The sequence below is a fragment of the Sinocyclocheilus rhinocerous genome, unplaced genomic scaffold, assembly GCF_001515625.1.
Source record: "Sinocyclocheilus rhinocerous isolate Xijiao unplaced genomic scaffold, SAMN03320098_v1.1 scaffold708, whole genome shotgun sequence".
NCBI classification, from domain to species: domain Eukaryota; kingdom Metazoa; phylum Chordata; class Actinopteri; order Cypriniformes; family Cyprinidae; genus Sinocyclocheilus; species Sinocyclocheilus rhinocerous.
In genome coordinates this window covers 1,974,856-1,988,831 of record NW_015635523.1, presented here as the reverse complement: position 1 = coordinate 1,988,831, position 13,976 = coordinate 1,974,856, and the positions used below count along the sequence as shown (strand labels likewise).

At 40.2% G+C, this 13,976-nt stretch overlaps 2 protein-coding genes and 1 long non-coding RNA gene across 3 annotated transcripts in view; 2 read left to right on the top strand and 1 right to left on the bottom strand.

Moving 5' to 3' along the window:
• LOC107747038 (E3 ubiquitin-protein ligase CBL-B-like) overlaps positions 1-1,621 on the top strand; it is a gene marked incomplete at its 5' end in the record, with an annotated part of 61,651 nt that extends 60,030 nt beyond the window's left edge. Inside the window, 3 exons of the mRNA XM_016561453.1 lie at positions 1,001-1,129; positions 1,208-1,272; positions 1,488-1,621. Coding sequence (XP_016416939.1) covers positions 1,001-1,129; positions 1,208-1,272; positions 1,488-1,621 — 328 coding nt within the window. The remainder of the gene's footprint in view (positions 1-1,000; positions 1,130-1,207; positions 1,273-1,487) is intronic.
• Positions 1,622-2,139: 518 nt separating this feature from the next.
• Positions 2,140-5,302, top strand: LOC107747019 (uncharacterized). Its single transcript, XR_001640751.1, has 4 exons — positions 2,140-2,246; positions 4,706-4,834; positions 4,913-4,977; positions 5,193-5,302. It is a non-coding gene; the product is annotated as an uncharacterized LOC107747019 (long non-coding RNA).
• A 2,897-nt stretch (positions 5,303-8,199) lies between these two features.
• The window catches only part of LOC107747037 (CD166 antigen homolog), a 72,680-nt gene continuing 66,903 nt past the window's right edge, over positions 8,200-13,976 (bottom strand). The window contains exons 11-15 of the mRNA XM_016561452.1: positions 13,345-13,474; positions 12,493-12,519; positions 12,074-12,188; positions 11,695-11,819; positions 8,200-9,672 (exon numbers count right to left, since the gene is read on the bottom strand). Of these exons, the coding sequence (XP_016416938.1) occupies positions 11,729-11,819; positions 12,074-12,188; positions 12,493-12,519; positions 13,345-13,474 (363 nt within the window). The 3' untranslated portion in view covers positions 8,200-9,672; positions 11,695-11,728. The remainder of the gene's footprint in view (positions 9,673-11,694; positions 11,820-12,073; positions 12,189-12,492; positions 12,520-13,344; positions 13,475-13,976) is intronic.

The following is a 13,976-nucleotide window of genomic DNA, read 5'->3' as shown; positions in this document are numbered from 1 at the left end:
TGTTGAGAGGACTTTCCACCTCCTCAAAGAAAAGGAAAACATGTGAACCTGTCATCTCTCTCTCTCATAGGTGTTTTCACACTGCTATGGTTGGCTTCTCTTTAAAGACTTGGCAAATGTACATCTATAAACACTCTCTTGATGACTTGGAAACAAGGAGCACTTCGAAACACTTAAAAAAGATCTTTAATGAATCTCTTCATTGTCACAGGGACAAGAACTGTCTAAAGTGCCCTCTAATGGCGCATCACGGTAGCAGCCCAGACTTGGCTGGAAAACCGCCCATCGTATCCCAGTCAGAGCTAGTTAACCTCTCTCCCCCCTGTAGGTGCCGACCTGTTTAAATATTGGCCGTCTTTGCCTACTTCAGCCCAGCATGTGACTCTAAGTTAGAGCATTACGTGATTAAACTGGCTAATCTCGCAGCGACCAGCTCACACACTGCAGAGTGCTCATTTCAGTGAGTCAGCATGAAGGCGGAGAACATCGTCAAAGTCTCCTGAAGAGTCAGTTACAATGCTGTCATCAATGTAAATATTTACATATGGTTATTCCACACTTTGCTGTAATTTGGGAGCACATGAGGCGGTTTATTTGAGTATTTGCTAATGCAGTAATTAATATTTGGAGTTGAGGAGTTGTTCAAGTATGTATCAAGTTTTCCATGGTACAAACATGAATGATGTCTCAAATAATGCTGTTGTTGAGGAAAGATGTTCTTTTACTTTTCTAAGCCATCAGATTTATGATAAAAAATGTGGAAAAAACTACAGATTTGCACTGAAAGGGGGAACAAGTCTATATAAAGATCAGAATACCATAGAGTCTAAAAAACACACTAAACTTCTTACCAACCTTATAGCAACATGCTGTGTAGAGCTGAATGGTGTCACTGTGGTCTGAGAACCCAATCTGTGGCCGATCTGATGCCTGAAGCATCATGGGATTGCGTGTACATGTTCCTGTATGTGTTGTGAAAAGAGATTTTTGTGATCTGCAGACACACCAACCCCTTCACAAGCCACCGAAGTCTGACGGACAGAGTGGAGGACGAGTATCAGATTCCCTCATCACATCCCGTCTGCATCACACAGCCGGCCGTCTGCATCCCCTTCCGCATCCCCAACAGGTAAACACACACACGCTACTGAAACAATGACTCTTTTAATGTGCTTCCAACATTTACATGTGTTTTCTCTTCATAAAGGGCTTTAGAAAACGGCTCGTCGGATCTCTCAACAGACATAAAGAAACATAAACCTCCAGAGCATGGTGAGAGAACACACACTTGTACACACATACACACACCGTCTCTCATCTGTCATCTTCATTTTCTGTATGACCATCTTTTAGCGTTGATTGTGGGAGTTTGTGTGTGTTTGTAGCATTAGGGATTGAAGTTTACATTGTTTTATGTGGTGGCCGATGGTGGTTGAAGTCTCAGAGGCCAGTTGTTGGTCAGTGTAACTCTGTGTTGTGTCCCTCAGGTGGGTTTGACTCTGGTTCGTTGATTTTGGGTTTGGCTCACACCACACAGTGCCCCCTCCACAACAGGACACCCTCAGACTATGACATTCTACTGCCCCCTCAAGGTAGCCAATGGCGCAGCGCCTCAATCTGATTGGCTGCCTGATTAGCAGACTGTTTATTTGATTTGTATCTATCTATCTATCTATCTATCTATCTGTCTATCTATCTATCTATCTATCTATTACCACTGACCAGTATATAGAATATTTATGATACAATATTACCGTGTTTCATATGTAAAATTTATTATCCATCCATCCATCCATCCATCCCTCCTTCTGTACCTATCTATCCATCTTTCAATCTATAATTATTCCATCCATTCATTTTTCCATCCATCTGTTCATCCGTCTTTCTATCTCTATCCATTGTGTGTACATCCATCCATCTATATATGCTTTTCCATCCATCTGTCTGGTCATCCATTTTTCTGTCTATAATCCATCCATCCATACATATTTTGTGCTGTTGTTCCATCTGTCTGTCCATCCATTTTTCTATCTATAATCTCTCTGTCCAATCCAACCGTCTACCTGGTTGCTTATTGATCACGAAATCTAAAACTGTGTAATCAAAAATGGCTTGGCTATATTATTTTATAATTGCGTGTTTGTGTGTATTTCTCTGCAGTCTTTCATCAACGGCCTGTTACCTGGTGATGAGTATGATATCCCCCCTCTGCGTCACTCCCCTCCCCTTGTGGACCACAACCAGAGGTAAGCGCCACACACACACACACACAGTTGCCACTCCCATCCCCGGAGCCCTGCTGCAGCTCTTGTTCTTTGTGTGCATGTTGATCATAATCGCTGTAAAGCAGCCAAATCTATCTTTCTTTATTCTGAAGGGAGCCTCAACAAACAAACAACCGTGTTTACTCTGCCCAGTTCACTCATATCATGTTCAAATGATTACAAATCACCTGCTTGCCACTCTCAAGCACTGTGTTTTTCTGTGGACTCGCTGATCTTTTGACGCTGATCCTTAGCGTCTTTTCCTGCTTTGCTCATTGATCTGCTTTTGTAATGTTCCATGACTAAATTATTGCTTTCTTGCAAATGATTTCTGTGGTGAAAATACAAAAAGATCATGTGGAATTAATAAATGTGTTAATGTGATCCAGGGATTGTGTGCACAGGCTGCATCCTGTATATCTCTAGAGTTCTGTCAGAACAACACACACATATACAGACATCAGTGTTTGGACACATGTGCACCAATTATGCAAGAGCACCAGGATCCGGAGAGCATGTACTCTTTAAACAAACATAAAGGCACACACACACACAGAGATCCAGCAGTGATGGACTTCCTGTGGGGCTTTTGAGGGAATTAAGCAGAACCAGCCTATGAGAGGTTACACTCCAAGCAGCAAGCCTTATTTCCTCTTCTGATTATGCTCTTTCTTTACTTTATATTGCACTCAGAGTGCTGGATTTTTGTTGTTATTATTATAATTAGATAAAAAGAAGTGATTAACATAGTAAACTTAACCACTTAGCTTGTGCTGTTTTTGTGCTACAGATACAAATGATAATTCAAACTATGCTGCTTGTTCAGGAGAGGTGTGCACTTTCTTTTCTAAGCGAATGGACCTATACTTTTCACCTGGCTAATTATAAAATTCCCAAACATTCTCATTTGAATGTGATTTGACTTTGCTTTGAGAAACTTCAAAGTCACGGAACATGTTAAAAACCGCTCAGATCACCTTAGCAGAACCATACTTTATAAAGAGTTCTAGAAACACTCTAAATGCCTTAGCAATGCCCTGACTATCATCCATAGCACCCTAGTCATTGGTTTGGTTGTCAGTGTTAATAGCTTCATTCATGCAACACTGTTGTGCTCCTCTCAGCAGTTCCTGCTACAAGAAAAAACTGTTTCTGTCACTGCTTTGACAAATGAAACCAAGAGGCTCTGGAAACCACAATGGATGTTGTTTAGAGCACAGAAGAATAGTGTTGTGTGTCTATGTGGTGTATCTGTCCATAGAGCTGCGTCAGTAGTCAGTGATGTGTTTATAGAAGCTGAGATCATTGTATTGTTAGTAAGCATAGTAAGGCTTTTCTACTGGCTTCGGTGCACACTGAGTTCTTTGTGATGGGCATCACACTTACCAGCATACGTTTACTGTACAGAAACACACACGCACACCAACGGCTTGGAACTGTTGAGAGCACTTTCCACCTCCTCAAAGAAAAGGAAAACATGTGAACCTGTCATCTCTCTCTCTCTCTCATAGGTGTTTTCACACTGCTATGGTTGGCTTCTCTTTAAAGACTTGGCAAATGTACATCTATAAACACTCTCTTGATGTCTTGGAAACAAGGAGCACTTCGAAACACTTAAAAAAGATCTTTAATGAATCTCTTCATTGTCACAGGGACAAGAAATGTCTAAAGTGCCCTCTAATGGCGCATCACGGTAGCAGCCCAGACTTGGCTGGAAAACCGCCCATCGTATCCCAGTCAGAGCTAGTTAACCTCTCTCCCCCCTGTAGGTGCCGACCTGTTTAAATATTGGCCGTCTTTGCCTACTTCAGCCCAGCATGTGACTCTAAGTTAGAGCATTACGTGATTAAACTGGCTAATCTCGCAGCGACCAGCTCACACACTGCAGAGTGCTCATTTCAGTGAGTCAGCATGAAGGCGGAGAACATCGTCAAAGTCTCCTGAAGAGTCAGTTACAATGCTGTCATCAATGTAAATATTTACATATGGTTATTCCACACTTTGCTGTAATTTGGGAGCACATGAGGCGGTTTATTTGAGTATTTGCTAATGCAGTAATTAATATTTGGAGTTGAGGAGTTGTTCAAGTATGTATCAAGTTTTCCATGGTACAAACATGAATGATGTCTCAAATAATGCTGTTGTTGAGGAAAGATGTTCTTTTACTTTTCTAAGCCATCAGATTTATGATAAAAAATGTGGAAAAAACTACAGATTTGCACTGAAAGGGGGAACAAGTCTATATAAAGATCAGAATACCATAGAGTCTAAAAAACACACTAAACTCCTTACCAACCTTATAGCAACATGCTGTGTAGAGCTGAATGGTGTCACTGTGGTCTGAGAACCCAATCTGTGGCCGATCTGATGCCTGAAGCATCATGGGATTGCGTGTACATGTTCCTGTATGTGTTGTGAAAAGAGATTTTTGTGATCTGCAGACACACCAACCCCTTCACAAGCCACCGAAGTCTGACGGACAGAGTGGAGGACGAGTATCAGATTCCCTCATCACATCCCGTCTGCATCACACAGCCGGCCGTCTGCATCCCCTTCCGCATCCCCAACAGGTAAACACACACACGCTACTGAAACAATGACTCTTTTAATGTGCTTCCAACATTTACATGTGTTTTCTCTTCATAAAGGGCTTTAGAAAACGGCTCGTCGGATCTCTCAACAGACATAAAGAAACATAAACCTCCAGAGCATGGTGAGAGAACACACACTTGTACACACATACACACACCGTCTCTCATCTGTCATCTTCATTTTCTGTATGACCATCTTTTAGCGTTGATTGTGGGAGTTTGTGTGTGTTTGTAGCATTAGGGATTGAAGTTTACATTGTTTTATGTGGTGGCCGATGGTGGTTGAAGTCTCAGAGGCCAGTTGTTGGTCAGTGTAACTCTGTGTTGTGTCCCTCAGGTGGGTTTGACTCTGGTTCGTTGATTTTGGGTTTGGCTCACACCACACAGTGCCCCCTCCACAACAGGACACCCTCAGACTATGACATTCTACTGCCCCCTCAAGGTAGCCAATGGCGCAGCGCCTCAATCTGATTGGCTGCCTGATTAGCAGACTGTTTATTTGATTTGTTGTTTTGTTTTGCTTTTACTATTGCATTGAGTAACACAAAATGAGCTGTGAACCACAACGCAGACATTATTCATTATTGAGTCGCTAAATCTTATTATTAGCTTCAATTATAAGAGCTGTATGATGTGGATAAGGTGTGTTTGTGCAGTGCTTCTTTTCTGAAACGTAAGATTAATTCGTTTTTTACATTTATTCATCTTCACTTCCATTAATCTTTGATTCTTGAATTGCCTTTCAGTTTAATTCAGTTATACCACCTTAATAAACTTTAAGGCTTTTTCTCAATTGCTTAGACACTAAAATTAATTAGAGCGATTTCCCAAAAGAAAAACTTGTTTCTCATAAAAACCTGTTTTTCTGGGTTGCAAATCTTTTAATTTAGTAATTTATACTGCAGTTTCTAAAATGCTCTTTTTAAAGTCTCTTCTGCTCATCAAGGCTGCATTTATTTAATCAAAAAGACATTAAAAACAGTACTATTTAAAAAGTTTGACGTTTGTACAATTGGGTATGACCAGTGTTTTCATACAATGTGTCTTGGCAATTGAGTAAACATGTCATTTAGAGTCAGAGCACAATAAGTTTATGCATGAGTGATATTTTAGCTCCATCTGTTGGTGAGAGGAGGGATTACAGAGGCATGTAGAAAGACTCAATTTCTCTCTCTCTCTCTGTTCTCCCAGCGTATTCACAATATAGCCAAGCCTCCTATACCTTATGCTTGAAATGATATAATATTAATGATCAGAACAAACATTGCTTGCACATCTAGAATGAGCCAAAAGTATACACGTAATATCCTAATAAAACAGCCGTGAGCGCAGTGTGTTGTTCTGAATGCATAATAGCCCTGCAGTTTTATTAAATGAAGCCATTATCAAGATGAATGCGCTTATTAATTACTAGCCTGTAATGGGTTTTTAATGTGTTTAGAGTCTTTTCAGTCGGCCTGCTACCATCCACTCTCAATGGCCCATTTTGACTAAACACTCTTTGTTTCCTGTTTACAGTGGCCGGAGATTGCTCCAGGGCACCTGAGAGACCTCCGAAACCACTTCCCAGGATCATCCCACCAGACATCCACAGGAGACCGCACGAATCGTCCCGGGAGAACGTCGACGCCAAGATCGCCAAGCTGATGGGGGAGGGCTACTCGTTTGAAGACGTGAAACGAGCGCTGATGATCGCGCAGAACAAAGTGGACGTGGCACGGAACATTTTGCGGGAGTTTGCGCTAGTCGCCCCCAGGCAGGGCCTGTAGCCTGCGCCGAAGTGATTTCAAACTATCTACGACTGTCTCTGAGCGTACAAACCGCAGGCTGACTTCTGCTTGCTTTTGTTTAGCACGTGCAGCAAATGAGACGAAAATGTGCGCTTTTCCGCCAAAAGGAGCCTAACGGAGTGTTGCGTTTGTAACAATGGGATCCTGTGAAAAAAAACAAAAAAAGCATTGTGTTTACAGTGACGTGGCTTATCTGCAGCGCTCAGGTCATCGTCGTTACAGCAGGGGACGTTCAAGAAAGAAACCGAAATTGAATTTTTCATATTTGGAGGTGTCTGGCCACATTTTAGAGTGGATTTGCTGCGTCCTTCAAAGCAGTGACGTTTGTACTTCTCTCAAATTGACTGGACGGAATTGAAAGCAGCTCTGAACGCTTCTGTTAGTGTTGCCAGTGTCTGCAGGCTGTTCATGCCTTTCCTGCCACTGCTGCTGCTGCACACACACATATTACCCACGTCCAGCCGCTCCTTCCTGGCCTCTCGGGTATCATGAATTTTACAGTAATGGCTCTTGCTGTGACCATTTCTCCTTTATCTCATTAATTCGCCGTGAACACGTTACACGACAAACCAGATCAGATTGTTAGAGGCAGAAAAAGAGACGGACATCGAATATCAGGTTCTCGGTTCTCTTTCTGCCGGCTTTTTCAGTTTAGCCACTCTTTATCAACTCTTAACGGACGCCTTTGACAACTGCGTGCATTCCAGCGTTCGCAAGCAAGGGCTAATATGGTTGTTTCATCTTCTGTAAATAGGGCCTGTCAACTGGTGAAATAAAACAATCCCGAAAGCCCCTTTGAATGCATCGGTTCCTTATTTATTTTAAAATTAGTGCAGTGCAGGAGAAGCCACCTAAACCTTCCCCTTCCCTGTTTTCAGTTACCCTCAGCCCACTTGCACTGATGCTATATGCAAAAAAAAGAACTGGACTTGCACCATTTGTATAAGCGCCTGGCAAACAAACCAAAAACATGCAGAATATCATCTACGAGGCATTTTTAATGGTTTGACGTAATAGTGATTTCCACAAACTGAAGAAAACTCCAGCAACCGCTTCATTCAAGGCCTTTTGGGAGTGCTGTGAAGCTGGACCACTTTGACTCCTTTGTTTGTTTTTTTCCCCACTGGCTGTTTGTCATTCCTCCCTATCAGGTTTTCTCTTGAACTTGAAACTTCATTTTTGCACTGGTCTTGTCTCCATCTTACACTTGAAAGTCTGAGAACTGAGTGAACCCTCCAGCGGAAGAGGACGTGGCCTTCGACAGGTTCACAAGGGGAACGGTGTGTTCATTTCCCCTCTTCTTTTTACGAGAGATTTTACTTTGTTGGAAAATGCCTTGTGGATCATTTAAAACCAGTGATGTGTGCAATTAATTTATACTTTGTTAAAAGTTTTCTTGGAGATTATTATTTTCTTCTTTCAGTAATGTTGGTAACCCGTGATCTGTTCTTGTGGAGAAAAAAAAAAAAGTTTTATAAAAGCCAGTATTAACATCTGCTACGTGTGGTATTTTTTTGTAATTGTTGTGAGTGGACAAAACCCCCCAGAAACTTATTTCAAAATGTACACTTTTATTGTCAACAAAAGTACAAAAACAAAAGTCAGTATTTACAATACTTTATGGCCTTCTTTTGCGGTTACCCTCTTTGGTTTCACTGCTGACCTGATGGTTCAAAATATGCGAGACTTACGCTAACGGTTACGCTAAACATGGACATTCAAAACACTCGTTTGTGGAGACGAAACTGAATATGCGTGACAAAGTGAGATTACATTTTAAATAAAAAGGGTCTCTTTAGTGACTAAGCAGAAGCACAGCTAACCTTGCATTTCTCACACATTATAAATAGCCAAACACAAGCAAGACATTCAAACATATTTACAGCTTCTTCAGACCACGATGAACGGAACCCATCCTTAAAGACTACAGTGTCGGACATTAACCTGACAAACATCGTAGATACAAAAAATGATGTGTAAAAAAAAAAGGAATGCGGTTTTTGTAGTCTGAGGGAAGTGCAAAACTGAAAGGCTATACAGTGAAGTTTCACATTAACATACTGACTGAAGTTTGCCTACCAATACTCACTCTTTCTGTTAAGGCAGAATAATGGGGCTATTCTTTTATATTTACTTCCTATCAAAAAATAAAGGCTCTGCATGCAAGGTCGCTACTACCCAGTCTGATACCAAGAGCGGATGTTTGCTTGTTTATACTATATGCAAGTCACGTCTACGTTAAACTCTAGCGGGCTGTGTTCTGCTGAGCGCAGAGCCCTACAACTATGCCATCATGCAATGCAACCTGAAGGCCACTGGGTGTAGCAGAAAATCTCTACATTTCTAAACCCGTTTTCACTACTTAGCCACTTCGAACTAGAGGAAATAACATAGATGTCATAGGACAGTTACATAAAGAGGTACCAATAAATAAAACATGAGCGAACAGAGGTGTAACAGCAGTGAATTCATCGTTCTTCCAGCATCCGACCACGATCTTAAGGAGTTTTCGATGAGGGACTGTGCAATATCAACACGCAGTCTCAAAATCCATTATTATCCGTTCTTTTTTTCAATAATCCCAACGTTAAGTAGTGAACGCACTCCCCGTATTTACACAGGCCTAAAAAGTGTACAGCGAATTTACATTTTTTTTTTAACTAGAGGGGGAACAAAACAGCTGTGCCCACCACATTAGCAATGCGCATGACACGAGAACATTCACTGGGAACACAAAAGAAAAGTCAGAATCGATCAAAAATAAATGCAGTCCTCTGTGCAGACTAAATTTACAATACAAGTGGTTTTCTCTTTTACACTTTTGAATCGTGGTGGGGGATTTTCTTTCTCTTTTTTTAACAAACAGTTCATTTGGAATAGGAAATATTCTGAAAACATTCTGTGATGCGTGACACGCACGAGCAGCCCGAAGGAGGCGTCGCTGTCCAATCAGATGTCTGGAATTAGATGATTGAAGTGTGTAGTACTGCACATTCCATGTGACAAGGCCTCTTTCCTGGTTCATTTCTGGTATACAAACACAAACAAAGAAAGTGATTAGAAAAGATGAGAAGATAAGGATAGCCTGACATCAAAATATTGAGTTGGCGTACTCAATATTGCACCTTTATTAGCTACTGCAATATACTACATTGTTTACATCACATTGTAATAATGATAGTCTTAACACCTCGCTGTGATGTGCGTGATTCAGTTGAAAGACATGCACAACGGTCTTCAAAAGAACACATCTGTCGTGACTCTGTTTTAACGTCTTTTACCTCAGTAAAAAATGTACCAGTTCTCCATTTGGTGGTATAAATGAAAGATTCCTCACATTAAGCCACCAAAATGAGAACATGAGGATCAGAAAGGTCACAATGTTCCTCACCTATTTGTGGGAAGTGGAAACGGGTTAGTTCACCCAAAAATGAAAATTCTGTCATTAATTACTCACCCTCATGTCGTTCCAAACTCATAAGACCTTTGTTCATCTTCAGAACACAAATTAAGATATTTTTGATGAAATCCAAGAGCTCTCAGACCCTGCATAGACAGCAAGGTTACTACCACGGTCAAGGTCCAGAAATGTAGCAAGGACATCGGTAAAATAATCCATGTGACATCAGGGGTTCAACTGTAATTTTATGAAGCTACGAAAATACTTTTATTTTTAAGAAAACAAAAATAACTTCATTCAACAACTCTTCTCCTAATCATCCCATGGGGAGTAGAACTGTTGATAAAGTCGATATTCCGTTACTTACTCAGATTTTATCAAAAATATCTTAATTTGTGTTCCGAAGATGAATGAAGGTTTTACAGGTTTGGAACGACATGAGGGTGAGTAATTAATGACAGAATTTTCATTTTTGGGTGAACTAACCCTTTAACTTGTATATGATACTGTGAGTAACAATAACCTGCAATATTTGTGACATTATATATATATATATATATATGTGTATATATGTATATGTATGTGTGTGTGTGTGTGACCCTGGACCACAAAACCAGTCATAAGGGTGTGGGTGATGTAACACACACACACACACACACACATATATATATATACATACATGTACATTTTTTTCTAAAATAAACCTTACATTAAAGTTTTTAAATATACTTTTATATTGCAACAATTTCACATGCAATATTCAAATCAATGTACAAACAACAAAGACAGTATATTTTTTTAGATTCGTTTAGTGGCATCTTTTTAATGACTGAAGGCGAGTATCACTGATACAAATGTCTCTATGAAACTGACCATTGATTATAGCCATTCAACATTACAGTATAAATGAGAGATATCAATTTGAACATTTATTACACTTTAACAAATAACTTTTAATTTAACTTAAACCCATCTTAACATAAACCCATTATAATAAATGTCATATTTAGCTACCTGTGCCATTCAGCAAGTAGGAAATATACAGAAATTGAATAAAGTTATCAAACACTAAATTCTAAATTAAATATAGATGAATCCTTAAAGCTACAAAAGTTATAGATTTCCTCTATTTTTCTTTTGTTCTTTGATGAACAGACATCACAGCAGCTAGTTATTAGGTTATTTGGCTGCTATTTCTTTAAGAGCTGCCGCTGCTAAACGTGACGCGGATCTGACACGCATTGTGTTTTCTCACAACCTTTTATATATAATTGTGCTATAATATGAAATGATATACAGCGCGCCGGCGCATTTGTTCATGCAATTGAAGAGCACGTTTAACAAGCACAGTATAACGGCAGTCAGGAGAGGAAAATTTGTTTTTACTGACATATGGCCTGACATCTCATCTGACCTCAGTTCACTGATGTTCTCCTGAAGCTCCCTCGTCACCTGTACCATTTCCACGCTCTTTTTACTCGCACCTGGCGCTGAGGTTAAGTGGAGCGCACGTCTGAAAAGTCTAATATATAATATATATAAAATAATATATATATATATATTATGTATCACCCAGTTTTGGCAGGTGTGAATTTTCCACCCTGCTCTGAGCTTTGAAATTGTAAAATTGCAAGCAAAAATATCCTCACCTTCTTCGTTCTTCTTTGACGGCTCTCTTCTCTTTTAGACATCTGCTTTATGATTGTTCTCCTCCAGTTTCTTACTCTCCTCTGAAGTGCCTGTCTCCTTCTCGCCGGTCTTCCAGCTGCCTTGTCTAACAGGACAATTTTACCTTGATTAATCTTTCAGCACATTTCAAACTGAGCTCTTGCGGCTAGACCATTTCTGGCTCACTTGCTTCTCTTGTCAATCTGGACCAATCAAGATGATGTATAACAGCAGATACTGGGACTTCTACTGCAATCATATGTACTTCATCTGTACAGGTGGTAATTTAAATGTAGGCGATGAAATATACTCTGCTTTTTCATACTCTGCTTATTTTTGAGATGTCATGTTGCATCTTACCTTGTTTTCTTGATATAGAGCCAGTAGGTGAGTCCCACCAAAGCAGCGGCTACAAGGAGTCCAACCACGACACCCACAATCACTTTGGCCTGCTCGGTGCCATCTTCGTTTTTCTCTAAATGCGATGGGACAGATAAACACGTTATGAATTCTTCTGAAGCATTATGACTCTTCACAGGGAAAGGCAATGCTGGGAAATCAAAAATGATTGACAGAATCCTGCTATTTGAGAAAAATTAAAGCTGGGATTATTTCAAGATGACATTTTTTCAGGTATGACAGCTAAAAAAAAAACAATTAAAAGATGTGAAGGCACAAAGTTTGCATGATGTCAGGATGCTTGACACCCTCCGACTCATGATCTTAACCTTTACTTCATTTTAAGTGAAATTCAAGTGAATGAAATCAGATGATCTTACCTGGTTTGGACGTGTCCTCCTCAAATACTGAAATCAGATATAAAATCAAATTAACTTTGGGTGCAAAATTCAATCAAACTGGCATTTATGACAAATTTGGTGCGAAGTAAAGCCACCACCCAACTGTGGTTTAGATGCAAAACCAATTTAAATCAGAAGTGAGTATTGTCCAATCAGATTCTAGTAAGGAAGATGACCACAAACATGCGATAGCGGTCGGAAAGAAAGGAGGAGGAAAAGAGACTGCAGTCCAAGCACCCTGACACAGACAAACAAAACCCGAGCCAAAGCCAGAAACAAGAAAGAGAGCACCTCATGCCCTGTGAGTGAACAACAGGACCTGAGAGAGAGCAGCCAACCCTGCCTTTCCAGTGTTCACACCAGGACACTAATAATACTAATATAGTAAAAGGCCACTAAATCACCCTGCATTTGAATGGTGCATCAGGCAAACCTGTGTGGAACATGCTAGCTTTACCAATCTCCTCACATGCACATAAGAGAATGTTAGATACGGCATTTACTTATCAGGGCTGTCAAACTAGTATTATTTGTGCCACTAAAAAAACGTAAAATAAGACACAAATTGTACATCAATAATGCTAATTCTTTATTATTGCAAAACTAGTATGTTTCACCTATTTCTGTTCAAATAAACAAGCAATCTCAGTGCTTGTGCCCGCTCTCAAACCACTTGTTATTAACCATGTCAAATATGTAAGCTAATGGTTCTTTTTAATCTTGAAATATGTTATTGACAGCCCTATAATATGAGCCTTTTTAAAGGGGTCGATTGAGTGGTTAGTAAGCGTTCTCACAGCGGGAAACCCCTTCAGCGCGTTCAGTACTTACGAGAAAACACGCTGATCTCCTTCGTGTCCTCACCGAGTTTATTGGTCACAAAACAGCTGACGGTGAGGTTCTTACTGGGCACTACGGTCAGTTTGTATGTGGCCTTCCCGTTGACATATGACATTTCATCCTGCAGGACAACAACAATTGCAGTTATTTTTTAAATGACATTTTATAAACAGATTATTAACTTTATATGAAAAATACAAAAAAGCAAGAGTCAGCAAGAACAACGTTGGTTTCATTATCGGACCCGTTTGCTTAAGGCGCTATTTAATACACCTCTCCACTAGACGGCGCTAATGATCCTCAGCTAATTTATTATCATAAAGCCAGCACCACCACCACACCCCGCGCTAATGGAAAGTCTCACAGAAAACACACACACCTCAGGGTCGGGAAAAACGAGTGCAATGTGTGTCAGTAATCACACAGCCACTAAATGAGTCTTCGTAACACACTTCAATATCCGTGTCATTAAGGCAGACAGTGAGCGCATAGAGTTAGCTAATCGTACTGATACCAGCACTGCGATCTACAGGATCACAAAGCAAAATATACCAGAAATAAGCAGCCATTAAGATACTATTCTAATATCTAAGATATTATTACACACTGTCGTTCAAAAACTA